Source organism: Lipophrys pholis (genome assembly GCF_963383615.2).
Source record: "Lipophrys pholis genome assembly, chromosome: 4".
Classification (NCBI taxonomy): Eukaryota; Metazoa; Chordata; class Actinopteri; order Blenniiformes; family Blenniidae; genus Lipophrys; species Lipophrys pholis.
The window spans coordinates 21,354,512-21,382,296 of record NC_137637.1 but is presented as its reverse complement, the minus strand read 5'-3'; the positions used below and the strand labels follow the sequence as shown (position 1 = coordinate 21,382,296).

The following is a 27,785-nucleotide window of genomic DNA, read 5'->3' as shown; positions in this document are numbered from 1 at the left end:
TTGGTTTATTCATATGGAGAAAAACGCTGACAGTGTACACACGAGCTGCTCATCAGCGTGCTGGATATCTCCGAGGCGCCGTCCGTCCAGTGTGCGCCGGTGTAGTAAACAAACACACCCTCCGTTCTCGGCGAACTGATAATTGACATAAAAACTAGCCAATCACCGCACGGCTCTCCTCCGTTCGACCAATCAGCTGCTCCCATGTCAGGCGTTCGCTGTGTTGTTGCTGTCAGACAAATGGGAGGGACCGTACGAGGAGAGCGTCAATGATGGCTGCTTCCTTGGTGCGATGGCTCAAGAGACTGTGCGTTTTCTTGTTGATTTGCCCACTCTGTCTGCCAGCCTTCCTGAATTTGGAGGAGCTCAATGAGATGAAATATGGCATTCAGATTCTCCCCGACCCGGTCATCCTGGGCCAGGTAAGTCAAGGTGCTCGCAGACGCTAACGAGTAGCGTGTTAAGCTAATTCTTGTGGGCTTCTGTTTTCTGCTTCAAATATCTCTCACGAGAAATGACCGATCCATCAGACAAGACGGAGAATGATAGTCAAATTATTTTAATTTCTTTTTTTTTATTGAGGCACGTTCACGCCGGGGTTGATCCCCAGAGAGCGCTTGTTGACAGCTGTCACACCACAACTTGCTCTGCATTGCCTCCACTGTACCTGTGACCGAGAAGTTGATTCTGATAATCAACAGTTGACCACAACTGCATCAGCTAACCAGTCGATGAGACTTTCACACTAAACAGAACGAGAGAAATCAGAGCAACTCGTTTCCAGGAACAGTCACTTTGTTCCTTACGCCGCTGCCTAATCACCTGAACGTTCTTTGTTTATCCAGTCAAACGCTGTGTGGAATCAAAACGGTTCACTTTCGGTTTAAGACGGATTGTCTGAAGATAAGACACGGTGCGAGATCACAAGTAGATTCCCCCAGTTTCCTGCTGAAACTGAATAACAAAGGTGTGAAAAATACTTAAATTCAATCAAGTGGTGTATTTTATCAACCCTGTCAGCTGAAGACACTTGGACAAGATTAGTCTCACAAAAGCTCAAATCAATGCCACTTAGGACTTTTATTGCAATACGCACGGGTTGTAATTGTATATATTTGTTAAATGATAACGTTTTGGTTGTGGGAATCTGTTATGTGTGCTTCTGTCTATATCTTAGGATTATTTTATGAGGACATCAATGATTCTGTATGCCTCATACAGTATAAACCCATAAATCACATTACTTAAAGATTTATGGTGCAGTTTTCCACTGGCTTGTCTCTCATACCGCCACTTTGACAGGTTAGGTTATGATTCCAAATCCAAAGTAAGACTCTTTTTCTGACCTTTTGTAAACTTTAGCAACTCAAATATAAATAGAATGCCATCCAAATGTTCACAACACAAGCTAATAACCTGACAGTTTTCTTTTCTTAATGCTCCCTCCAATGTTTTTGGACTAACACTTTTATTTACCCATTAAACATCCCCAGCATGGCATTGGCAAATATACCACAATTTTCATGAATGTTTCTTTTTCAGACCAAGACAGAGGAGGTTATGACGGTGTCCAATAAGTACAAGCAGCTCTACGAGTGCAGACTTCCGCCACAGGCTGTCCACTTCCATCAGGACCCTGCCTCGGAGCCGGAGTCACAGGGGTACACAGGACCGGACATTCCAGACCTACTCAAACCAATGCACAGTGCACCCTGTCTTGTGAAGGTGGAGCCTGGAAGACTTTCTTTTCTATTCTAATTGTCTAGTGCATAACCTTTTGAGCTAATCAACTGACTAATGTTTTATGAAAGAATGCATTATACTGAGAAAAGATGTCCCTTCATTATCACAATCTAAACAGGAAGACATTTAATTACATGCTATGACTTCATAATCAGAAGTTGTTTGTTTGCCTCAGTTAACTCTGTTAATTATGTTGAAGATGAAAGAGTCCTTAACTTAAGACAGACTCGGAAAGCTTGAAGAAAACTATGAATGGCCACATGAAAAATATGTAAACTCTTATTATTAAGCTATATTGAAATGAAACATCAAAAAGGCAATATATTCAAATAAAGAAAGACTTATAATATCAAACAAAAGCCAAGACCGATTGAAACAGACTGTCTTAATGATTACAGTTTTCCAAAGATATGCAGTATTACCAGTTTTTGTTCCATCCATCCATAGTCCACATGGGGTCACGGTGGCAGTACAGAGAGAAAAGAAGCCCAGGCATTTCTGTCCCCTGCAACTTCCTCCAGCTCTTCTGGGGGCACCCCGAGCCGCTCCCAGACCAAGCCAGAGATATAATCTCTCCAGCGAGTCCTGGGCCGACTTTCTGATGTGAAATCAAATTCTAAGCACCACCTCTATGTCAGGATGTCACAATCATGATATTATTAGATAACCATTAATTCTTAGAAATAACCATTTAGTTGCAGTTTGAGCTCAATGAAAGTCATTGTTTTTTGTTACACTTCTTCCAACTAAAATTGGATGATGCGCTATTTTGACTTTCAAGCCTTCAATTGATTCAAAATGCTGCAGCGAGAGTCCTGACTCACTCCAATACTAACCTCTCTTCACTGGCTCCCTGTTAAATCTAGAATAGAATTTATAATCCTTCTTCTAACTTATAAAGCTCTTAACAACCAGGCCCCATCATATCTTAAAGAACTGCTACCGGTAGTCCCATATCTCCCCAGGAGAGCACTTCATTCTCGGAGTGCTGGCTTACCGGAGGTTCCTAGGTTTTCTAAAAGTAGAATGGGAGGCAGAGCTTTCAGCTTTCAGGCTCCTTTTATGTGGCACCAGATCCCAGGTTCAGTTAGGGAGGCTGAAACAGTCTCTACTTTTAAGACGAGACTCAAGACTTTTCTATTGACTAAAGATTACAGTTCGGGTTGCTTCACTGGGTTTTTTGCTTTTCTCTGTTAAAAGCACCTAGAAATGACTGTGTTGTATTTGGTGCTATATAACTAAAGTTGAATTGAATTGAAATGGCATGGACCTACTGAAGGAAACCAGTTTGATCCTGTTGTCGCCTACAACTGAACTGTAAGTAAATGTTGGATGATTGTGTAATTAATTTCTAGTTCATCCAGTATGGCCACAATCCTTGTGGTGTTCTGCAGCTCTACTTTCTTTAAGTTGATGTTAAAGTAGAATATGTTCTAGTATGAGAATTCCTATACAGTTTTTTATAAACATGAATTATACATTTTTGGTTTCTTAAAAAGTAGGCAAAACAAAGTGAGCAGACACACTTTGGATGTTCGATTTCTTGCATTTTCACTGTGGTGGAAAATGATCGACATTAAAAAAAAAAAAAACAGTGACGTTGTTGCTGTCTTCATCACCAAATGTTGCATTGAAGGCAAAAGTGATGAACGTAGGAGCGGGTGCTGGCATTAAATTGGTGGCCTCTTGATGTATTGCCCAATGGCCTGCAGACAGCTGACTTGTTTAAATGTTAGATTTCTCTGTTATCTGGATTGACACACCCAGACATTTGCGGTACTACGAGGCTGGTTATCAAAGTGACAACTGAACCCAGGCTGTTCCCGTTGGGCCTCAGGAGAAAGTGGCTGTGACACAGTTTGAATCATTCAAATCTTAAGTCAGTGTTTGTTTTTCTCATCAAAGAAAAAAACAAGTTATATGAGTGTAATATTACAGTTTAAAATGAAGCTTGTATTTTATTGGTGAGGTGGTAATTATAATAATGCCTTTTTAACAATGTTTTCTAGCAAAAATGTGCCAGTTTACCCAAAACTGTGCAGATAGAAAGTTGTAAATGTTTGTCTGTATTTCCTGCAGACGAAAGACTGGTGGACGTACGAGTTCTGTCATGGTCAGCATATCAGACAGTATCATCTTGAAGGTGAGCGCTTTCCTCTGTGCTTTTTTTTTTTAGCATTCATCTTGTCTACCTCAATGTTGTCGTTTGTTTTATTGTGCGTATTCATCAATTGTAAGTAAATTGCACTGCACAAGGTACCTGTAATGTCATTGTGCAATCTTAGTGACAATAAGACGACTTCTCTTAACTTATTCTGAACCATGTTTTCTATAAGCACCATCTTAGACAGACGTTTTTTTTCTTTTCCTTAGATAGAGAAATCAAAGGGGACGTTCTCTGCCTTGGCTACTATGAGTCCGACTTTGATTGGAGCAACGAAACTGCAAAGGTAATGCTGACTCCATGTCATGGTTGCATTTGTTTTCAGGATTTCTGCAAGGCTGGTACAATGTGAGCTGAAACTGCGAGGAATTTAAAAAAAAAAAGTTCCAGTTCACATTGGATGCTTTTGGTGGTAAAAAAATCACAATCAGTTTCAATACTAATGGTAAGAATCTGTCCCTGCTGACAGCCTCGCCAGACATAATTGGGTTGAATGCAGATATTTAATTCTGTCAAAGCAAACAGGAGCTCGCTGTCGCTCCAGCTGTATACACACGGTCAAATCCAATTATCAGAGCCAGTTATGGCTCAATGCAAGAGAAATGTGCAAGTTGTCAGTCTGAACAAATGCAGTCCAATACACCAGCCCAGCAGTCAGTCCTGTCTGTGTTGATAAAGGACGGTCTCAGTTAGCTGTGCTGGTTCCTTGTGCTACTTTACGTTGACAGCTAATTATTGAGGAATAACTTCAGGAATAACTTCAGGAATAACTTCAGGAATAACGCGGTGATGCAGATTACAACTGAGACTGCTTTAAAAATCTTTTCTCTTTTGAATCCAAGGCCTCCAAGCAGCACAGGCTGAAGAGATACCACAGCCAGACCTATGTGAATGGCTCCAAGTGTGACCTAAATGGAAACCGCAGGGAGACTGAAGTCCGGGTAAGATATTTAAATTCAGGAGACCTTTGCATCCCATGCCACCAGTGTCCCTTTAGTTGTATCTACTTTATATGCAAGAATTTTATTTTACGCAGCAGGGACATTTTCTGTTGTTATAGTTGTTAACTTTTACTGTGACTATATGTTATCCTATATGCATTCCCTGATGCATCATAATCTCAATGTTTCTTAAGCTATTTAATTGATGCTTATTTATTAATAGTGTGGGAGGAGAAATATTGCAGGGATTTTACAACTTGTGACATTTCAGAAACCAATAAACTGACTGAATACTTTTTACAGTATGAGGTTTTTATTAGTCTCCACATTGTACCTGTGTGGCTGCACTGCGGACACGTGAGGATCTTTCTCTCCGGTGTCTTCCAGTTCATGTGTGAAGAAGGCTCGGGGGACTACATCGCTCGAGTCGATGAGCCTCAGTCATGCCGTTACGTGTTGACAATTCACACCGGTCGCACCTGCCAGCACCCGTTCCTGCAGCCGCCGTCCACTGCCAAGCCACAGGGGATTGTCTGCCAGCCGGCACTAAGTGCCCAACAGTACATGGATTACGTCAAAGCTCAAGTCTGTGAGTGTGCAGAAACATTGAAGGATTCAGTTACTCAGCGCAAATGATTCTGCCTCTTGACCTTCGTGGGGATTTTTAATTTTTCTTTGCAGCAGGTTATAATTTCAGAAAGAATTCTAAAGTTGTTAGGCTTAAAGAAAAAAGAACTATTATGTGGGTTTGACAACTATATGTTAGGTTAATCTGAAATACCCGAGGGAAATAAGATGTTTACTCATCTTGATTCGTGTACTTGATTTTACAAACATGTGGATACTTTTTCTTTTTTGTTCTGTCTTTTGTTCCTCACATCTTAATTTGAATTTTTTTTTTTTCAAAGCTGACACAAAGCGTAAAGTAGAGCAGATCTCAGAGGAGCTAAGGAGCCTTGATGAAATGTTAGCTGTTAATGAAGGAACAGCCGGAGCAGTCGAGGTTACGGCGAAGGAAATCTCCTCCGCACTCAGCAATGACCCAGAAGAATCATCCAAAAAAGGTTTTTTACTTTGACACTTGCATCACAAATGTCTTAACAAACATGTCTGTAGTGTCTCCATGGGAGCTGTGAGTGTGTGCACGCTTTTTCCCGAAACTGTTTTGGACATCCCAGTGTTTCTGTTTGGAACAGGTGCCGCTGATGTCCCCGAGGACGCAGAGCCGGCAGAGGAGGGTGAAGATTCAGACTTCTGGGAAGGAGTAGCAAAGCCTGAAAACTCAAAAACAACAGATTCTCAACAGGAGGAAAAGGTAAAGTGATGAGATCATTTTAACTGCTAACCAACTGAATCACGTGACGGAAACAAAATATTCGAGGCACCTTATTACAAAGATGACAACAAGTATTTGAAAGACTCTAAAATTATCTTTTTCTGGATCAAAAGGTTGTAAAGTGTGATCTATCTGTGAGTTAATAAAGCACTCCACTGAATCCTGAAGTATTGAGTGTTGTTGTAACTTCAGTACATCATTCAGCAACATGACGTTTATTGCCATTATATTATCATTAATAAAAAAATTTATTCCAACTTTGTCAGTTTGCACACGTTGATTTGTAAGTTATTGCTCTTCAAAATGAACGTTTGAATGAAAATGATCTGTTAGAATTTACTTTACCACTAGATGGTGCTGAGTGACGGGTTTCTTCACTTCAGAGCTCAAGTCTTGTTTTTCCTCCTTTGACAGGCTGCAGATGGGAGCTATAAATCCCATGCCGACAATGAAGTCTTAGATGATGGTGAAGAAGGTAAAGCAGTCGGTGAAATAAAACCCTTTACAACCAGTTGGGTCACTGTTTAGTAGACAGTTATAAAATAATACTAGAACAAGAGTTTATCACTGTATAAACACGCTTTCGCTCAAACAACCTGAGCAACGAATGAATAAATCCTTTGTGATTGATCAATCCACTTCCTGTCTTATATTTTCTTTCAGTAGAAAAATTCAACTTCAAAATCATCACTGACCCAGCAGACCTGATGAAATTTGTTCAACACCTAAAGGAAAGCAATAGAAAAGTTAGTACCTATTAAGAACATTCTAATACTTCATTTACCTGGTGAAACGTTTTGGTGTTTTGTTTTTTTTTGTTGTTTTTTTTAATGTGCAGTGCATTGGTTTTCCAAAACCGATTTATTTCTTTTTCAGAAAGCACAAAACCAAGCTAAAAGCCGAGGAGACGAATCCACCAGCAACATGTTCACGGAGAAACTCAGTGAGGATGAGAGGGACGAAGACGATCACCTGCTGCAAGACTTTGACGATGAGATGGCCGACATCTCGATGCCTCCCGAAAAGATTGAAGCGATCAAGGAAGAAATGCAGAAGGAGTTCGACAACATCATAAACGAGGTTTTAGAGCTGAGGCGATATAGAAAATAAATCTGTTCAAATGTTACTGGATGAAAATGACAAAATGGGGCGCTGTGATGAATTGTTCTGAAATGACCGACTTCTCTTTGTCAGGCTCAGCAAGAGCTGGAGACCGAGGGTCTGAAAGGGGAGTTTGATCGCACCCAAGCAACACAGACACTGGAAACGACGCTAGACAAGCTACTGGATCATCTGGAGGATAAAGATGGCCAGGACCCAGAGCAACAAACATCAGGTCTCCAACAGGCCAGCGACCCGACCAGGGGCAGCCCCAGCCTGGCTCCAAAGCAGCCAGGTAGCACCTTCACTGTTCCGTGCACCTCCAGGATCTGTGTCCCGCTCAGTCATCCTCATAGTTCATCCATATTTATAAACCGACATTCGTTGTGACACACCTTCCATCTCGGGAGTGACACGCATGCGGAGACTTGTTTCAAAATGTGAACAGAATTTGTGTCGTCAGATTAAATTGGGTTGGTCAGCTGGTGGCTGAAGTGACTGTGGGTGACCGACTTGTTTGTGAATCTGAATCCAAAGAGAAATCCAGCGACGCAAATATTTGTTGTGCACAGATGTGATGTTTGTAAAACAATGCTTTGTGGCTCGTGCCACATCCATCCTGTGACCCTGCTGTTGGGTTTCTGAGGTGAACTGTGTTGTTTGTCCCTCTTTTGTCTCGTCGCCCCAGACCAAGCAGCTGACGACCATGTTAAGATCAAAATTACTAAGTATAAGACGGGCAGCAGCCCTGATGGGGAGGTCAAAGTTCAGGAGATGGGAGAAGGAGACCCGCAGTGGCAGCACATAAAGGACGTGGTTAAAGAACAGCTAGAGAAGGCAGGACTGAAGGCCGAAGGTATGAAGGGGGAGTGCACGAAACACTCACGGCCTTTTCTCTCTTCCATCTCTTATCTTGAGCACACACTGCTTTGTTTCTCTTCTCATCTCATCTGACCGATCTTTTGAAGCGGGGGGAAAAAAACACCAAACAAACATTTTGATGACAGGGCAATTAGCTGAAACTCGTCTTTGAGGCAAATGGAATAGTGTGTCAACCATGTGTGTTGTTTCTTTTCCATCTACTCTTCATGTGTTTGTGTTTACACCATTCTTCACAACTATTGTTCACCTATAAGAACATTTTCTCACTGTTATGGAGACACTGTTGTGCAGATCAGTTTGATTGTTAATCTTTTTTTTTTTTTTCTCTTCCTCCCCTCAGGCAAAATTGAGGTGAAGATCTTAACACGGAAGAATGCGGAGGAGGCAGGTGATCAGTGGCTGACTGAAGAAGACACAAAGTCCTTCAGGGAGCTGCTTATAAACCTCCTGGTAATTTCAGTGCTTCCATGTTTTTGTGAGGTTTGTAAGAGCTTATCTAATGTGAGTCGCACGCGGTGTTTTTATAGCAACACATTTGCTCGGTTAATAATGAGCCAGTTTGGACGGCAGGTTGAAAAAGGGACTTCTGCATAACTTCCTGGTAATAGCCGCTCCACTGTCCCGAGTCGGTTCAGGTGTCTCTCCATGTTTTCTTTAATTAGCGTTCTGCTGCACATCAGCAAGTCGACTTGATCTTTTTTTCCTTCCTCCTCTTTTTATCCCACCTCAGACAGGAGGCACCGAAGAGGTTTACAAAGAGCAAAAGAGGCAGCAGGAGTTGGAGAACAACTACAGGTTTGTGTGGGGAGAGTCGCAGGAGGAGTCCCAGTCATCCAGCACCTCTGACTCGGACGACGTGGACGTATGAGTTCATTCGTCCACCGTTGTGTGACAGTGAACTCGTGTGGAGACCAGCAGGACGGGGGACACTCTGAAGAGCAGTCTCCATTCCACCCACATGATTCAATTATTGCCATTAAACCCTGGCAGATATGTCAACGAAGCTGTTTGCACATTCAGAATATGTGTCCTTGTGTTTTGACTCGGCAATAACGTCGGCGGTTTTATGGCGCGCCACTTTTATGTTGCACGACAGGATTGCAACGTGTCAGCTGTCCTTACGCAGTTGAAGGAAGTTATGCATTTTCCCCGTTTTGATGGGACTGAGTTTTGATAGGTGGCTGAAGTATTCGATCCACAACGTGTAGGTTCATCCTGAAATAGTTTTTCAGTTTTTACTGAATATTTCTGTTTAGCTCTGAAGTTGTCGGCGCACACTGTTTGTTCAGAATTAAATTATTTCTCAGATTTGTCTTTCACGTTGCCAGTCACAAGTCCTTTACCTCTAAGTGAGTCCGCACAGGCTGTTCTGTTTATTGTTTAATGAAAGAATAAGACTTTTTCTGAAGAAATGGAGAAAAAAAAAAAAACAAGATAAAAACTCAAAGCTTGCAATTCTGCCTCCTGTTGATCTTTAAATCTTTTTGACACATTTGACTTTGGTGGAGGCATTTTAATGACACGTCGTAGCGTTGGATTTTTTTTTTTTAAGCAGCATTTTGGCAAATTTATAGAAAACAGACATTGATTCCTAAAAAAACAGTGCTGAGCTTACTTTGGGCAGTTGCATCCTGTGAAGGACTTTCAGAAGTTTCAGAACGCTTTCAGAAGTCGACTGTAATAAACTGTTAAAGGTGTTGATTTTATTCGCCTTCGTTTAGCAAAGGAAAACGAGAAAAGCTACAATGTCAGTCAGAGTCAGTGTACCAAAATAACGCCAATGTGTACTTTAAGGGCTGATTTGTATAGTTTGTGAATATTTATGACAGCCAGGATCTCAACCTGTATATAATTACTGTCAATATGTTTTTGAAAGATTTGTTGTACATTAGCACAGATTCAATCGGTGTTGACTTACTTGAATAAATGTGTTTTAAGTACACAGTGTGTGTATGAAACTGGCTGGTATGCATTGTTTTCAGAAAATTGAGGCTTTGCCAGTACAGCACTGCAAAGCTACATTTGGCTCTACAAAAGAAAAGAACAAAACCGTGCCTCTTCCTCAAGGGTGTGTCCACAGAGGATTAAAAGTAGTGTGTACACAGATTTGCTGCTTGGAAACGACCTGTTAAATGACCACTTTGACTATGTAAACTTGTGAAACCGGACCTTTATGTAGGTAATATATATATATATATTTTTTAATGGCAGTTATTCTTATTGCTTTGGTGCAATGCCTTAGTCCACACACAGCACAAGTGTTAGTGTACATTCAAGTTTAAAACTTATGTTACTGGTTCAGTAAAAGATATTTCAAACAGAAAGGATCTATGAAGCACCTTTTCATACAAACAAGTAATTCGAAGTCGCACAATAAAATACAGATATAAAACAAGCCTCCCAAAAACCCAAACATAAGTAAATGTCAGAAAATATAATTTAAAAAGGATATACATATATTAATAGTTTATTAAACAGGGCATACACACAGCAAAGGTACATAAGTTGACGGTACAACAGTACTTACAGTATTTAGATCAGCATTATAAAGTAACACGCTGTCCTTAAAGAAGATTTTTACTTTTGATTCTGAATTTGGCTCGTGTTTTCAAGATATTCAGGTTTAATTGTTTTGGGCGCCTGCCATGCTGTTTGTCTTTTCATTATTGATGCCTGGGGCATTAATAAAACAAAAGCGGCTGAATTAAAAAGTCAACTGGTTTACAAAGCTTTCCACTGAGACTGGATGCGGTGGCCTCAGAACAGGGCAGAACGGCATTAACGGGGACAAATGTTATATTACTTCATCAACACACATCCTGGTGCCGTGCTGAGGTTCAGGACTTCATCTCCAGATATGATCACATGTTGTGGATCACCTGCAAAGGTCTGAAAATACACTCGGGGAAAACCTGCAAAGAAATCCTCAGGCAGGAACTGGACTCCAGGCTCAGATGAGACTTTCATCTGGTTGATGTTAATCAAAACTGTCTGACTTTTGTCCAGTGAGCTCTTTCACCCAGTAAAGGAAGACACTGTTACCAGGCGGTCACATAGTTTTGAGTTTAAGTCAGCAGGCGGTTAAAGAAGGTATGAAACCTGTCATCGGAGAATATAATGTCTAATTCATCCACTGTACCATACGAGTCAGACTGAATTAAAAAACAAGGGAGTGTCTTTTACAAAGTATTTAGTCTAACCTGAATATCCACACATTTGCCAACAGGTGCAATTTACATTCATTTTATTTCAATTCATTTATCATGTGAGTGTTCGCGGTTCCTTCTCGTCTGATCAACATGATGCTTTTTCTTTTTAACTGAGAGCTACACTTCAAAGTTGCCCATTAATATTACCTCCTGAAGGAGATGTTACGCTTCATCCTTATTGACAATAAATATGCACATATCTGAAAGGCTGCGACTGTTACTAACGTTGATTTACCACTGGAGTAAAGTGACTCCAGACCGAATTTAACCAATTTTGACCTACACAGGGGGACACGGCAGGGTTGCCCTCTTAGCCCGCTTCTGTTTGCTGTCGCCATAGAGCCGCTTGCAATAGCTATTCGTAACAATAATAAAATACAGGGGATATGCAGGGGGGGAGTTGAGCACAAGGTTTCTCTGTACGCAGATGATTTACTTATTTATGTTTCGGATCCATCATCGTCCTTACCTGAAGGCCTCTCCATATTTGAACTTTTTAGTCAATTTTCAGGATCTAAAATTAATTTTAATAAAAGCGAACTTTTTCCAATTAGCAGAGAGGCCCTGAGACTTAACTTTACTGATCTTCCATTTAAGGTGGTGACAGATCAATTGTAATATCTTGGTATTTGTGTCCCAAGACAACTGAGAGATCTGTTTAAATATAATTTCCTTAGTTTATTTGATCAAGCTAAGCAGATTCTGTCCAAATGGTCCCCTTTATCCCTGTCCCTCATTGGAAGAATTTATTCAATTAAAATGACGCTTCTCCCAAAATTTTTGTATCTCTTCCAACGCCTCCCAATTCTTATCCCGAAGACAGTTTTCAAATCTCTTGATTCTTTAATCTTAGTTTGTTTGTTTGTTTGTGTTTTTTGTTTTTGTTTTGTTTTGTTGTGTTTTGTTTTTCCTTCTTATGATTTATTTGTTTTTGTAAGGCTCTTTGTACCTTTTTTTTGTCTAGGGTGTGTCACTGCAGCCTATATTCCAACATGGCCCATAAATGCAACTCCGCTTCCTTTAGAGTTTGTAGGAAGGACTGCCCTTACCTGTATAGATGTGTGTATTGTCAAGCTTGAACTTTGCTACTCAGAATGTGACTTTTAGTTGCAGCTGTGGGTGTTTGTCTTGTCTTCTAGACTAGGCTTGAGTCATGTTTGAAGGTTTTGTGGCTTGTGAGTGTTTTTGTTATGGGTGGGGGGTGGGGGGAGAAAAAAAAGTATTTCCCTGTACAGTAAATACTATTTTCTGTTATTATTTTTCAATAATAAAAAGACCTTTGAAGAAGAGAAGAGTTTAAGTCAGCAGGCGGTTAAAGAAGGTATGAAACCTGTCATCGGAGAATATAATGTCTAATTCATCCACTGTACCATACGAGTCAGACTGAATTCAAAACAAGGGAGTGTCTTTTACAAAGTATTTAGTCTAACCTGAATATCCACACATTTGCCAACAGGTGCAATTTACATTCATTTTATTTCAATTCATTTATCATGTGAGTGTTCGCGGTTCCTTCTCGTCTGATCAACATGATGCTTTTTCTTTTTAACTGAGAGCTACACTTCAAAGTTGCCCATTAATATTACCTCCTGAAGGAGATGTTACGCTTCATCCTTATTGACAATAAATATGCACATATCTGAAAGGCTGCGACTGTTACTAACGTTGATTTACCACTGGAGTAAAGTGATATTTGGAAACATGTAAATCTATTTAATCTGTTCATCTCCATTTTTTCAACATTTAAAAGTCGGTGAACACATCTCAGATTGATTTGTAAATGTCTTTATTGATAATTTTGAACTAATTAACACATTTGGAGACTTTTGTTCAAAGCCATGCTTTATGCAGATGACCAGACTTGTTTAGGAAACAAATATCTTCGGATTTAAAAAGATTTTTCCTGTCTACTATATTGATCAGTGTAGTTTGCCTTATTCACTGTGTGCCTCTCAGAACATTCCTGTAATCTATCAAGTTCTCTCAGATTGGCAACCACTGATATCGTGTGTCTTGTCTGAATGCATATTGCATCGCTCCACATTTTAGACTCCAATGCAAGAATACTAGATAATAATAACTCAGTCAAAAAACAAGCCGATTCATGCCTGACAAAATCTGACATGACCTTGTTGGCACTTTGATCATAAAACCTGTTTCTCTTGTCTAGAAATCAACTTAATATGTTCTATTTCATAAATTGTCCACACACCAAATACAGTGCAAATGAGATTTACTCTGATATACTGTATTTCTACATATATTTATCCTATACTTGTACATTCAAAACTTAGTGTAGAGGTGAAAATTATGCAACTGTATTCATACTTATGTTGTACTGAAAATATATTTTTACCTTCTGTAGCATATTTTCAATAATTGTGGAGTAGAAATAGGGGTAGGTTTACACCTTTTTCTTCTTTGTACCCCTTTTCTAGCATGTTGATTGAGGCTAGATGCAACTTTGTTCCTTTCTTTAGCCATAAAGTTTACTTTTGTGTGTTTTCATTTCAGTTTGTCATGTTTTGTTTGTCGTCACGTGTAAAATAGAGACATGACAGGCACAGATCATAATGAGGCGCTGATGGAGTGTGTTGTGCGGGCTCAAAGGTTGGAAAATATGTGTGTGGTCTGAATTTAGACTCAGGGTTGGGTGTGTTTGAATAATGGATTTTTTTTTTTTTAAGTAATGATTAATTTTGTTATTTTGTGGATATTATGCATGGTTGCCTAAAAATAGACTGAACACATGTTTTAAATTTTAGTATATGCCAGCCGGCTTAAAGTAAGATATGGAATTATTGCCAACAGGTGCAAAGTACAAGAGATATGGGCTCAACAAGGGAGTGGCTTGAAGAAGATAAGCAGTTTGAACACAACTGTTGATTATGGACCAATAAAATCAACTGTGTCAAGACACAACTTGTGAACTGATGAGATGTGTGGTGTTTGATTTATGGGGCCATTGATGTATTGTATGATCAAATGTAAAAGAAAACAAAAAAATAACTTGGCCTTAAATGATCAGCAAAACTAACATGGAACAGAACATCAAAACAAGTGCTGTGTTGATCTTTCTGTATTTGCACTGGGCACAGATTCACAATAGAAACAGACATTATGTACATAAGCAGAGTTAAATGTTTAACTCTGGAAAGAGAGTGGAGCAGCAACTGTTCTTCCACTACCTGTCATCTAAAGTAAAGTATGATGAAAAAATAAAAATAAAAATCTATAGACAGTGTCACATCTGCACGTTTAAGTGGAAAACACGTGTTTTGTCTTTTTCCCCTCAAATAATTCGACCGGAAGTTAATGTTCTGTGGACGGAAAGGCTTGATGCAGGCGAGTTGGTTTGTAGTTGACGTCTGTGTGGTGGAACACTTTTAGTTTTGGTGTTTAGGTACGTATGGAAGATCTTTTTTTTTTTTTTTTTTTTTTTTTTTCACCGCTCGATGTTTTTTTTTTTTCTCTTCTTGGGTTATCAGACGTGTTTGTGCGCTCCGCCTGCTGTTAGCCTGTGTCTCCTCCCAGATGAGGAGCCGCTAACTTAGGCTGAAGTTGAGGCTCGAATAACGGACGAGCCAGTGAGCACAGACCGGTGTCAACAACGAGCGGGGCAGGAGCGAATGATTAACTGGTTATGACTGTTCGGTGAACCCACGTCTCGCAGGAGGAAGAAGGTTTCCCCGGCGTGTTGGAGTGGGAGCTCGCTGGTCATCTATGTTAGCATCGAGGCTAGCTCCGCTATGGCCGCGTAGCGTCAACAGCTGGCTCCGCTTCCTGCGCCTCGATGCTCTGACATGAAGTAGCTGCCGGGCCGCTCCGCTGCTATGGTGGCTACATCACTGCTGGTGAGGCAAAGACACAAACCACACCTTTCACGAGGGTGTGACACTCCAGTCGCCTGGGCTGTCCTCCGCCGTAGCCCAACCGGTCGCTGGATGTCAATCCGCTCCTCGCCTGGGGACTCATGTCCATGCTTCTCCCCGTGTCTGCAGGTCCTGCCCAGTTGAAACGAGTTGTCGGTGCGAGTCCTGGTCCATCATGAAGGCCCACTGGTCCAGAGTGTCCTTCTACGCGGGGTTTGTGGTGGGGACCTTCACGCTGTACCTGATCCTGCGGCAGCTGTGGTTCGAGAGGTCGGTGTCGGTGCAGCAGGCCAGCGGCTTGCTGAAGATCCGAGACTACCAGCAACAGCTGGAGGAGGAGAAGAAGATCTGGAAGAAGGAGAGGTCTGCTCTGTTCAACCTCAAGCACCCCCATCATCTGGGTATGGCCACCGCCTCCTGTTTTCTTATTAGTAGAAGAGATTAAACAACATGCAGATGTGGTGAGTTAAATTCCTGGAATGTTCTTAAGCTTCTGGAGAGCATCCTGCTTTCATTGAACGTTTGACTGCATTCCAGATGCATTGTTGGACATTTGCTGCTTCCCAGTTATCTATGAACACAGTATTATAAGATCTGGGTGCTGTAATGTAATTATTGTGTATGACACATGCAATGCAACAGGTTTTGCCTTCTTTAATTTTGTTAACATTACAATACGCCCTGCTTGAGTGTGTACCGTCACTTGTTTTCACTGCGTTGGCTAGCTGACCAAACACTAACAAAAAGGTCAGCTCCCAGTGAAGTAGAAGGAAGGCTTGAGGCAGGCTGTAGAATTTTCAACCTATGACCCAGCCCTCCAGAGCAATCCCAGTTTTCCATGTGACTTCCTTCTTGTGACATCTACATGCCTTATAAGGTGGCAGTTTAGCTGAAATTCTAAGTTTTGATATCATCATGAAAATACTAACTTGTGACAAGCCCCCAGAATGATAAGATCTACAGTATTTTGCACATTGACGCACATATCTCTGAATATTGCCTCACGATGTGGGTTTTTATTTATTGTGGTGAAAAGTTTTCAAGGCTTTAGCCTGTGTCTTTCACGTGCACCAAAAGGAGTAGGAAGAAGATGTACTTATTTATTCCTACCCCTTCACATTGTTGCCGTTCACATTTACAACAATATATCTTCATCACTTTCAATGCATTAAATCCTCCAATATACGATACTATCGACAGTTAAGACACACCCGTCACTCAAACAGCGTTACTGTATAAATAAAAAATCCTCATGTCATCAACAAGCAGTGTACCTCGCCAAGATCAGCTCTTTACATCTCTTTTTGAATTGGCACCCATTTGACAGTCGTTTAGTCTCCACGCAGAGTTTATTCCATAATCTTCTGCCACAGTTTGTGACACAAAAACTTTTAAGGGTGGTGCCTGAGTTTTAAACTGGGACTCTCCTTAAATCATAACTGTTTTCTCTGTTACAGAACCATTTTTGAAAATTACATGGTAATAGGTTATTCTTTGCTTTATGAATTATTTGAATAGTTTTAAACTCTACAAGATCCAGGATTAGTATGCTCCCCAATGCCAACATTAAGTACAATTCTTATTGCTCTTTTTTTGCAGTTCGACAAGTCTTTCCAGGGAGCTTGCATAAGTATTTCCCCATTCTTCCACACACTAAGTTGGATACGGTAGTATCAGTGACATTTCTGGTCTAGCAAGTACTTAGCTTTGGCCAGGACTGAGATGCTTCTGGATATTTTGTTTTTAATCTGTTTTATTTGAGGTTTCCAGCAAGTTTTGTCATCAATAGTTATATCTTGAAAATGAGAATCTCACACTAAACATGAGAGCTGGCCGCGCTGCCAACATCAGAGAAAGTTACATCACGCAACTGTATTGGGAAACATGTTGGATTTGTCAGAGGGCTTACAGTAATCCTGGAGCTCTCTGTGGTTTTTTTTGTACTGTATACCTGAGTATCATGTAGGTTAGACCATTGATACTGACTGCACCTGTACCCTTTTCACTTTTGTCTTTAGAGCAAGTGATTGTGAGCTTAGGTAATTATACGTGTTCTCTGTAGATCTTATTTGAAACCAAACACACTCTGAAAACATTATTTTGTTCACTGTGAGGTAACCCGTGTGCTTTGCTAGGCTCCATGCAAGGGTTTTTCTGTGTTTTATCCTGCTGTGTTTAGAAGTCTTTTCTCTGCGTTTATGAGATATCTGCAGCAGACCGTTGCAGGATCTCTTGCCTGCATCTCCCAGGCAGGATAGTTATGTGCATTTAGTCGCCTGGCTGGAAAGCGCTGATCTCTTTATTTGTTACTTGTTATCCCTCACAGGATTACAGTATAGTAATAATGATACTACTAGATAATGTTATGTATATAGCTCTGCATTTAATTAATGACACTCAGTCTCAAGGTTCTCGACACTCTTATCTGTCGGGAATACGTCAAGTTTGAAAGTTGTCATTGAGCCGCATATACAAGATCCTTACAACAATGACCTACTTGTGTTTGAATAGCTGGGTTATGTTCATTTTGTCGTTCTTAAATGTATATATTAAATTCTATTGTTGTGTGTGAAGAGTTTGATTTCTTCCTTCACAACCCACCACCACAATGTTTTATGTCTTCCCACATTTGTATCTCATCAAAATCTGAGTGCTGGTGTTTGTTGGCGGACACCTAAAACTCCTTTGCTTGGAGATTTATTTTGTGCAATTTAAATATCACACAAGCTGACAAAAATATACTACATAAAATACACTTTCAAATCACTCAACACCCACCTGTTCACAACTATGTAAAGTGTCTTAGGGTTAGGTTTTTTTTTTTTTTTTAAAGCACTATACAAATAAAATGTATTGTTATATATTGATTCTCCGCTCACCAGGTGAGGACAGCAGGATCGCTGATGAATTGTACCAAAAAGTACGCATCCTTTGCTGGGTGATGACTGGCCCCAGCAACCTGCAGAAGAAGGCTCGCCATGTGAAGGCCACGTGGACCCGCCACTGCAACATGGTGGTCTTCATGAGCTCCGTGGATGACCCAGACTTCCCCACAGTGGGGTTGGGTACAAAGGAGGGGCGGGATCAGCTGTACTGGAAAACCATCCGGGCCTTCCATTACGCCTATGAGCGTCATGCCCAGGAGGCAGACTGGTTCCTCAAGGCGGATGACGACACCTACGTTGTCGTGGACAACCTGCGGTGGGTTCTGGCGAACCACACACCCGACGAGCCCATTTACTTCGGTCGACGATTCAAGCCGTTCGCCAAGCAGGGATACATGAGTGGAGGTGCGGGCTACGTGCTGAGTCGGGAGGCGTTGCGTCGATTTGTGAAAGGCTTCAAAGATAAAGTGTGCACTCACACCACCTCTGTTGAGGACTTGGCGTTGGGACAGTGTATGGAGAAAGTCGGGGTGCTGGCAGGAGATTCCAGAGACAATTTACTCAGGGAGACGTTTAATCCCTTCGTCCCCGACCAGCATCTCATTGCCAAATTTTCGAAGAGCTTCTGGTATTGGAGCTACAACTACTACCCCATCATCCAGGCAAGTGAAACAGAAAGGAAATAATTTGACTTGATGTGGCATATCATCGATGCCTCGCTGTTAGTATTTGAACAGATGTTTTTACTGGCTCATGGTTGGCTGCTGCATGTCAACATTTTCTCAGTCAAACTGCTAAAGTCGTAGCTGAAGCCAGATTGATGTCTGGGGACAAAAAAAAAACCCTCAACTGAATGAAAAGCTTTTTATCCGTACCACCCAATCTTACTGAAATTAGTTTGTTGCTCTCATAGAACGTCTCTTGTATTCTGCTGTTATTTAACCATGCTCTGTTCTCTTCTTTTTTTGTGTGTGTGTGTGTGTGTGTGTGTCCCCCCCCCCCCAGGGTCCACAGTGCTGCTCGGATCTGTCGGTGTCTTACCATTACATAAATGCTATAAACATGTATGTCTTGGAATACTACACCTATCACCTGCGTGCCTTCGGCTACAAATACCGCTTCCAGCCTCCCATCCCTTCAGGCTCCGGCATCGAGCAGTCATTGTCCAAGGATTTCATACAAGGACAGGTGGTGGGTTCTCAAGAGAAAGAGCAAGGAAAGGTGGATGATCCATCCAAAACGGATAAGAAACGGGGCGCAGGTGCCCCTTCTGAAGCTGGTCAACCCTTACCTGATCCCCAAAAGAACAAAGTTCCTTAGGAATGTGTAGACCTGTTGAGGCATGTGCTGTTTGGGCTCAGAGGAAATGAGGTTTTGGGTGTTTGCTCATCCTTTCTTTTGTTTTTGATGAATTTTTCTAGTGAATGCTAATAAAATGGTCCCTTTTGAACGTAAATATCTAAAGTCATAAGTGCACTGCCTGAGAATTCTTGAGTTGGAAGGCTGCTCCTGATATCAAATTTTCTAATAGTATCTTGGCAAGTTTGAAGTTTTCCACAGTCAAGTGTCTTCAAGAGTTCTGTCCTCTTTATTCATTTGAAAAATAACTACAGCTAATAGTTACATTTTTACCTGAATTGTCCATCTTTGACTTATTTTACCTTAACCACTGTTGTTATGAAAGCTTGATCGTCAAGCCTGTTCCCGACTTTCTGCAGGTATTTTAACCACATATCTGTCAGGAACCATCTGCCTGTCATTTTAAATAATTTATCTCCACATCTTACGGAGATTCAGTCAAACTGAAAACCAAATATGTTCCATTCATACTGGTGTATGATTGTTTTCACAATCTGATTCCCCTCAGTGTATAACTTAATCTGGTCGTTTAACAGTCTGCGCTTACAGTTCCATATCGTCTGCGTCCAATGGTCTTCAGTGGTGAAAGACTTCAGCTTCCCTCAGTTGGTTTGTATTGGTACTAAAATTATTGGTATTTTATTTTGATGTTTCAATAATTAGGCATGCAAATAGCAATTGTCTGTTGCTACGACTTCTACATATCTTCTGTTGTGAGGTGTTTACATGATCAGAAATAGTCCCGTCATGCTCCTCTAAAAGCGAAATATGTGGAGCACATCAAGAGTTTGGTATCCATTGATGGCTGAATATTGTTTCATAATTAGACTTAAGAAAAATGTATCACGTCCAGCTTAGAGTTAGTAGCTATACAATGAAAGATTCACTCAGTTTGTTAGGCAGTCTGACACTGCGAGGAAATCAACATGTTTATTCAGGATGTTTTCATTTCGATATGAATGGATCGTCCTGCACACACACGGATGAGTGTTCAGAGGAAGAGTATGACGAGCAGGAAGAAGAAACAGGAACTTTATCTGCAAATGATTCAACTTGACGGAAACGTGAGGACTGAAACGCTCACAGGCGTTTTCTAATGAACTCATCCAAAACATAAGAATAAATGTTACGCTTGTACAATTGGATGTATTTTTAGTGACCTAAAGAAAAGAAAAAAAATTTGGATGACCACAAAATAGAAAATCACATTCAGAAAATACCAACGGTACAAACAAAGATGATCACACAAGATTAAACCAGGCATCATGTGACCTTGTGGATTCAGTGGAACTTCGTAGCTCCTTATCGTGCTTATCAACTTTTACGGCCGATGCATCTTCAGTCAACTACATTGCCCTCGGGGCATTTTTAACAGTGGCTGGACACGCCTTCAGCTGGATGAGGAAGTCAACAGTCGCATATCTTTCCTGCTCGGTAATGCAAGTTGACCCAGTCTTTACCTTACGTGGCACGTAGTCGTTGCTCTTCCTTTTTCAAACACACACTCCCACTTCACCTCCTCCCCGCGTGGGCTCATTAGCTTGTGCCTTGTAATTTGAGATTGTATGAGCCGCCAGCTGCACACACGACTTTGCACTGTGACACTGCCATGATGAGAGTGATGGAGTATCATTTTTTTGGCCTTTCGGGAAGCCACTCGGTGCTTCGTTCATTAAGCAAGGTTTTGTTTCCTTTCATACGGATCGAGTTTCAATAAAGGATGTCTAATTTCAAAGTTTTAGTTGACCGAGAACAGAAATTCAGAATATTTAAAATTATTTATTGCTCTTCCGTTACTGTTATTTATTACCAGCAAATGAAAAAAAAGAGCAAAACAAAATGATGCTGATGAGTCACAGTGATGACCAAATGCAGGTTGGCTGTGTAGAACCTTATAAATGGACTTTTTTGTGAATATCGAAAGCACTTTTAGAATTAAATTGTTTGTTTAATCCACTTAATTAAGAAAAAAATAATTCTTTTCAAAGTTAAAATGTTTTGGGTGACAAATGCCGACCACGGTACGTTCCTGTCAGTGTTTACCCCCAACTCCATTCTGTGCATGAACACAGAGCATGTTCACTTCTATTTAGTTTGGGATTCTAACCTAATCAGCATGTCTTACACACCGGTTTCTTTGGATATTCCTGCACTTTTGTTGCAATTGTTTGAAACAGAGTTGTTGCCGGCTCAGACTTGCTGTTCACATCTGCTTTGTGACAGGAGTGACACGACACATCCGGCCCTCGACAATCTCGACTTTAAAGGGAAAGATGTACAGTACTGTATTTATATATGAAATGTATTTATGTTGGCATTCACTTCTGATTTGAGTCGGTACATTTTAGTGTGTAAATGAGTTTGTGTCGGTGTGTGAGCACACGTGATCAGTGTGCAGGATCATATTTAGTGAATGGTACTTTAATCACTCTAAATAAATGCATATTTTATTGTACATCTTCTTCTCTCTTTACATTCATACATAGTTAATTGAGATTGTGTTCCATAGAGTATAAAAATGATCATGCATGATTAATATTGCAGTTTCACCTTCCTGGGGTCACGTATTTGGTACTTGATACTCGGTTTATGCGAAAGCTGTGAGCTTTCTCAGCGCTGTCGGGCGGGACGTCTCCAGTAGGGTGCTGAAAGTCCTGAATGAAGGCATACAAGGCTCTGTTAAAATATTGCGTAAAAGTGACAGTTTGTTGATTTTCTGGGAAGGATGCAGGGCAGAGCGTCGTACCTATGTTTACTGTGACCGATGAATCGTCCTCTTTTCTCTGTAAACCTCTGCACATGGACAAAAACAAGCGTTGAATTCTTACCTGCACCCTCTGCCGTCAGCCATTGATGACTGAGACAAAGGATCAACAATACTTGTTGAAAACTGGCCTGACCTAGAAAACCATCTTTCTTTGTGATGTTTCTGAGAGGCTAGACAATCTACTGCAATAAGTACAATAGATTGGGCCCACATTTGACGTGATTCTTTGAGCAGTGTTTCAAGTGCATCCACAAGTGCTTAACCCTTGAATGTTGTCTAACCAGCATGATGGCTATGCAAATATTCCTAAACTGTGATAAACTGATGATTACAATAGATTAATGTGCATGTGACATGTCGGTAAACGAAACTTTGTTAGGAGTGTCACATAAGAAAATTAAAAAGGGTGAGGTCTGCATCAAGGAACGTCATGACGTTCATGTTTGGCAGCGCATATTGTTTAAGTTAAACCAGTTTTGGTTTGGTACAATAGGAACCTGAGATGACTATTGGATTATGATTTAACCTGGGTGTGTATGTGGAGCATTGGGTCTTACAGTTTGTACTTTGTTATGACTTTTTGTGGAATAATTAGGAATTTTTGTGTGATACCCTGTAACATTTAACACTTCCCAAATGTAATTGGAATAGGCATGACATTATGTGTGAAAGGAAATGAAAACATAATAGGTTGGGGTCATCCTACAGATAAATGTGTTAATAAGCCATCCAGCAATATTGGCATTAATGGAAATATCTGAGAATATCTGAATTTAGTTACAAAACTCCTTCCTCCTCCTTTGTGTGGTGTTCTCTGCTCTGTGTGTCCGATGTTAAAGCTGACAGCCAATTGCACTAATATGCTACCTCTCAAATGTCAGCCGTTACTGTAGGAGCAGAAATAAACACATCTCTATTACAGCTTGGTAAACAACAAGGTTTCAAGGGGCCGCTTTAAAAATATTTATAGAAAAATGTCTGCAGAATCTGTAGTCCTGGGGTGAGAGAGAGATAGTTGTAGAGCTTTTCAAATTATGTAACTTGTTTTTGTTGTATTTTCTAATAATGTAAAGGCTTTTGTGCTATTTTTATTAGTTTGAAAAGTGCAATATAAAAAAGCACGACTGATTGATTTCATTAGTAATGGTGCCGTCACTCACTTGTCCGCCCCAGCAGTTCAGCCAAGATGCCATGAATCATTCCTACACAAAGCAAACAGAACACATGAAGTCATTGCAGAAGAAAACTAAATAGTGTGTGGCTTAAAGCAAGTCCCACCTTTTCTTGAGACTGAAGCGTTTCTTTGGCCTGAAAAAAAAAGAAAAAAAGAAGAAGCTAACGAATAAATAATTCTTCCTCAGTGTGAACATGAACAGTCCTGATTGCAGATGATCACTCACGGTTTGGTGGGGCTGCACTTCGTCGTCCCATAAGACTCACAAAAGTGTCGTGATCAATTCCATCATCGAATCTCTTCAGCTGCGTGTCGCCGCCGAGACAGCCGTCTGCCTCACGCTGACAGTAAGACAATTGATCATTTGTTTGGCTGCTGCTAATCACTGAGGTTTGACATGTCTGGGAAAGTGGCTGCAGTCCCTGGACTTCATCATACCTCCCACAGTGAGGTGTCGGGGTCTTCTTCACAGCACGACCTCGCAGGAAAACAGACGAGGATCATCAACAGAACCAGGGAAGCCAGAGTGCGACAGTTTGAAATCCTCTCCATCTCTCTCTGAAATGATAATCAGAGGATTGAATTCTAAGCAAAAACAACATTTAGTCGAGCTGCTGCATTGATCTGTTGTTTCTGTAAAACAGGACGGGTCGTCTCCCAAGTGTCAAGACAGGAGTTCCATTGTTTTCACAGTGTCTGTGGCAAAGTTATTTCTTCTTTTGGATGATTTTGATGAGTGTTTCAAATGTAAATAAGTATAAAATAATCAACAAAACTGGATTCAAGAAGACGGAAGGAGAACCAATCACAAATAAATGTAAATAAAACGGGCAATAAAAAAAAAACGGACCCCACATCAGGTTGCATATCAAAACACTGTTTTGAAGTACTTACAGCGGGAAAGCCGATCTACTGCTGTCAAAAATGAGAAGAAGGGATGAGTTGCAGAACCACTGGCAGCACACCAGGCTTTTTGTTTTGTTTTCAAAATGATAATCACTGGTGTGTTTTTATTGCAAAAGGACGGAGAACATGTCCCCCTGTTAAGTGTTCAAATGTTTTATTTAGCATGTAGAGTACAGTCTCGATGAGTATACGTGTGCATTCATACATATTAATATTTGCAGTCGCAAGTGTTTTCATAACAGAGTATATTCATACTATATACTCCAGTGTATGATAATACTGGAGAGGAATTTTGGACTTTCTTTTTATCCCTGGGGTTTTTTCTGTCTCAAATTTTCTTTTCTTTTCTTTCGTAAATCATGGTGTTTGAGGCTGCGGCTGCTTCCCGTGTCTTCCCTCCTGCTCCTCTCTCTGAGGTTGCCTCCTTGTCTACCAGCATGGATCCTCACCTTTGTTGCTCACTGTCTTACCTGGTATCCCCCGTTCCCCACTCTCTCTGAGCCGGTGTTATGTGATGCAATGGTTTCAATGCATTTCATGACCGATGCACCTTTTGTGCAAAAGTTTTAACACATATATGCGTTGGTCGGTGCTCTTATCTTCATTTGCACAATTCGAAATTATTGAAATGTGTTTTTTCCAGCTGTGACTGTACTGCTGAGTCTATTTATTTTGTACAAAATGCAGTATTTGAAATATGTTTTTGAATTGCACCTGGCCAGAAAAGAATTCCTCAATGGGAAGTGTATTGTAATGTATTGTATTAACCTTTAGTTAATCCAGAGTTTATCTCATCGTCTGCTTGTTAGTGTTTTTGATCTGGTCCCATCTGTTTGAATCATCATGCACAAATGAACTCTTCATCCCTTTGCTGTCTCATTTTGAGGGACCTCATGACTCAGTGCGAAAAACCTTTTCCCTCCATCATCTCCTTCCCTGTTTGACCACATGGGGTCGCAGTAGCAGCATGACGTTCGGAGAAGCCCGGACATCTCGAAGCTCTGGACTTCTCATCTCTTCAACCAGTTTTTAAGGATTTCCCAGCTTCTGCAGGTTCTATAAAAACTTTCAGGTGTGATATTTTAAAATCTACATTGGGTATTTTAACCTATTCCAAATATTTTCAGATCTGTTCATTTTTTTTTTAACTCTCCCATGTTAATTCATAATCAGATTAACAGGACTTTGCTCAAATCATTTCACTGTATTTTTATTCTTATATACCGTAGTTCTCATTCTCCTGCTTGTGTCTTAATGTCAATATACTCTTTAGCAGGATCTACAGAAGCACAATGACCAATTGGAACTAATACATCCACTCCAGAAAGTGCCTTTATGTCTATTTTACCCTGATCAGTCCCGAGGACCAGCGAGATGTCTCTATGTCTGTGACTGTAGTCTTGTTCTGAGTTCTGTTCTTTTTTCTTTTATTAAAACCCATTTAAATACTAATTAGATGATATCTTGAATGATTAGATATCTCCTATGCTAACAATCACAAAAATACAATTACAGATTTAAAAATGATTGATCTATAAACTATGAACAACAGTTTATTTATTGGTAAATTTTGACTTACTACAACATTATCAACTTTATTAATTCACAAGCAATGCCACCAAATAGGCATACACTGCAATATGCTTATGGACACACAAATCTCAAAGTCTTTTATAAGTGAAGCAGCTGTACTCAAATGCAAGGTTTTTTGTATTTTGACATATTTCTGTATACATTCTTGAGGTCACTATGAGGAAATGTTGTACAATCTTGCAATAAACTACATCAGACACTGTACACCTAACAATTTCTCCTTCACATTATTTTCATTCATGTTTGCAAAAAAACCAAAAAAATAAACACAGAATCTGAGGTTTGCAGACACTGCAACTTCACAAAGTGAAGTTGCAGTGTCAGGTTTAAAACAATGAATATCTTCATTCTATTGATCAAGTGAATAATCGTGTAACAAACTACAAACAAGACGGTCTTACCTTGAACTGATCCTTCAATCTAAATCACTGATCTGTTCAGCTCATCAGGTCAAAGCAGGGATGTCCACCCAGCAGCATCTCTGTTTCCATTAATATACTCTTTGAGCTCGTTTGTAATCCAATTAGCACTCTACCCACCACAAAACACCCCCAACCCAACAGGCACACACCCCTCCAGTCTAAACTCCAAAAGCACTTAATTTATTCCATTAATGTTATGCTTCCATTGACATTGTCCCGAGAGTCTCCGAGCAGTCATCTCAGAAAAAAACGTTTTTGAAAAATTAAGGACACAAAATAATAATACGGTCTTCAGGATTTTTAGACTTTTGCTGTGAAGTTGTAATACTATCAAGAGCACCAGGAGATGAAGATATTGACTCTAACTGACACTTTTTAGACTGATCACATGACAGAGCCATACTATATTATAATATAGTTTTATTTTCTGTCTGTTAGTTGGGAACTGTACTGAGCTTTGTGTTTTGAGGATCTCTATGATATACCATATAACTTCTCTGATCAAACTCAAAAAACACTTTCCATGCTACAAACATAAATTTATGGCGTAACTAACATGTAGAAGAGATGAATGCTGTCGATTTTCTTTGAACCGGTTAATACATACATTATTATTATAATTTATTTTTTTCTACAGTGACAAATAGTTAAAGAAATACATTTAAACCATAGTGTGTAGGCAGCAGGAAATTAAGTCTTTATTACATCTGTGCAACTGAACTTAGAAATCAGCATACGCCCAACAAGCGGAAATGGTCCATGCTGTCATCAGTGCTTCAGACCGGAGAACTCCCACGCTGTCTGAGACAATGAGCACTGAAATAAGCAGTGGAAACCTATCGACTGGTCCCTTCTCTCCACAGACGAAAAAATACAAAGTTCAGTAAGAGTGCATGTGAAAACCAAAAATGACCAAAGAAAGAAACAGCAGCAACATCTTCATTTGTCTTGAAAAAAAGAAGACATTTTTAAGCCAAACTCATTTTGTGATTACATTTTTTGCATAGTTGCTGAACATTTGTCTGAATCATTAGTTTGAAGTTTTGTGAGATAATCATAAAGTATTCGGCCACTGTGACCTATGCGTTGTGTCCACACATTGGTGTAGTGATTAGCACGCCTCATAGCAGGAAAGTTCAATATGGATCGTACTTAGAGGCCTTTCTGAAAGGTTTCTTACACAGTCCACAAACATGCACCTGAGTCTGTTTGTCTGTCTGTGTTTGACCTGTGAGGGATTGGTGACCGGTCCATTGTGTACTCTGCCTTGGCCCATGGCCAGATGGAATCAGCTTCACTGAATAAGGACATTCTGAAGATGAATGACAGATAGACCTATGCAACTGACATTTTACAGTCGTATTGTGGATCTGTGAAAAAACAATTAAAGATTTGTTAAATCCATTCAATGTGAAGGTCTTGTAGAATGTG

At 40.3% G+C, this 27,785-nt stretch overlaps 3 protein-coding genes across 5 annotated transcripts; 2 read left to right on the top strand and 1 right to left on the bottom strand.

Annotated features, from left to right (window-relative positions):
• Window positions 1-240: 240 nt before the first annotated feature.
• os9 (OS9 endoplasmic reticulum lectin) lies at window positions 241-9,716 on the top strand. Of its 2 annotated transcripts, none has more exons than XM_080461885.1 (15): window positions 241-422; window positions 1,543-1,725; window positions 3,823-3,886; window positions 4,117-4,193; window positions 4,750-4,848; window positions 5,236-5,437; window positions 5,757-5,912; window positions 6,045-6,163; window positions 6,599-6,659; window positions 6,851-6,930; window positions 7,061-7,264; window positions 7,379-7,580; window positions 7,974-8,141; window positions 8,508-8,617; window positions 8,898-9,716. In XM_080461885.1, exons 1-15 carry the CDS (start codon window positions 270-272, stop codon window positions 9,033-9,035), a joined length of 2,016 nt encoding a protein of 671 aa, XP_080318011.1. In that variant the 5' UTR covers window positions 241-269; the 3' UTR covers window positions 9,036-9,716. The 2 variants fall into 2 exon arrangements, with proteins under 2 accessions (XP_080318011.1, XP_080318010.1); XM_080461884.1 differs by having other exon boundaries at window positions 6,848-6,930.
• A 4,982-nt stretch (window positions 9,717-14,698) lies between these two features.
• c1galt1lb (core 1 synthase, glycoprotein-N-acetylgalactosamine 3-beta-galactosyltransferase 1, like b) lies at window positions 14,699-21,947 on the top strand. Of its 2 annotated transcripts, XM_080462417.1 has the most exons (5): window positions 14,699-14,779; window positions 15,050-15,230; window positions 15,378-15,649; window positions 18,131-18,795; window positions 19,139-21,947. In XM_080462417.1, exons 3-5 carry the CDS (start codon window positions 15,424-15,426, stop codon window positions 19,451-19,453), a joined length of 1,206 nt encoding a protein of 401 aa, XP_080318543.1. In that variant the 5' UTR covers window positions 14,699-14,779; window positions 15,050-15,230; window positions 15,378-15,423; the 3' UTR covers window positions 19,454-21,947. The 2 variants fall into 2 exon arrangements, with proteins under 2 accessions (XP_080318543.1, XP_080318542.1); XM_080462416.1 differs by lacking the exon at window positions 14,699-14,779 and having other exon boundaries at window positions 14,823-15,230.
• LOC308109066 (uncharacterized protein) lies at window positions 20,387-26,433 on the bottom strand. Its single transcript, XM_080462418.1, has 7 exons — window positions 26,334-26,433; window positions 23,872-23,991; window positions 23,660-23,774; window positions 23,538-23,567; window positions 23,420-23,461; window positions 22,239-22,285; window positions 20,387-22,146 (listed from the first exon to the last, which is right to left on the bottom strand). The coding sequence occupies exons 2-6, from the start codon at window positions 23,983-23,985 to the stop codon at window positions 22,245-22,247; spliced, it is 342 nt and encodes a 113-aa protein (XP_080318544.1). The 5' UTR covers window positions 23,986-23,991; window positions 26,334-26,433; the 3' UTR covers window positions 20,387-22,146; window positions 22,239-22,244.
• Between the last annotated feature and the right edge of the window lie 1,352 nt (window positions 26,434-27,785).

Bases quoted from the DNA above. Each gene is read 5' to 3' on its own strand.
- os9 (XM_080461884.1), top strand. From the start codon at position 270: ATGATGGCTGCTTCCTTGGTGCGATGGCTCAAGAGACTGTGCGTTTTC. The intron at 6,660-6,847 runs GTAAAGCAGTCG...ATTTTCTTTCAG, and splicing joins CTTAGATGATGGTGAAGAAG to TAGAAAAATTCAACTTCAAA. The intron at 7,265-7,378 runs GTTTTAGAGCTG...TCTCTTTGTCAG, and splicing joins TCGACAACATCATAAACGAG to GCTCAGCAAGAGCTGGAGAC.
- c1galt1lb (XM_080462417.1), top strand. From the start codon at position 15,424: ATGAAGGCCCACTGGTCCAGAGTGTCCTTCTACGCGGGGTTTGTGGTG. The intron at 15,650-18,130 runs GTATGGCCACCG...TCCGCTCACCAG, and splicing joins CAAGCACCCCCATCATCTGG to GTGAGGACAGCAGGATCGCT. The intron at 18,796-19,138 runs GCAAGTGAAACA...CCCCCCCCCCAG, and splicing joins ACTACTACCCCATCATCCAG to GGTCCACAGTGCTGCTCGGA.
- LOC308109066 (XM_080462418.1), bottom strand. From the start codon at position 23,985: ATGGAGAGGATTTCAAACTGTCGCACTCTGGCTTCCCTGGTTCTGTTG. The intron at 23,775-23,871 runs GTATGATGAAGT...TCTTACTGTCAG, and splicing joins CCGACACCTCACTGTGGGAG to CGTGAGGCAGACGGCTGTCT. The intron at 23,462-23,537 runs GTGGGACTTGCT...TGCTTTGTGTAG, and splicing joins CGCTTCAGTCTCAAGAAAAG to GAATGATTCATGGCATCTTG.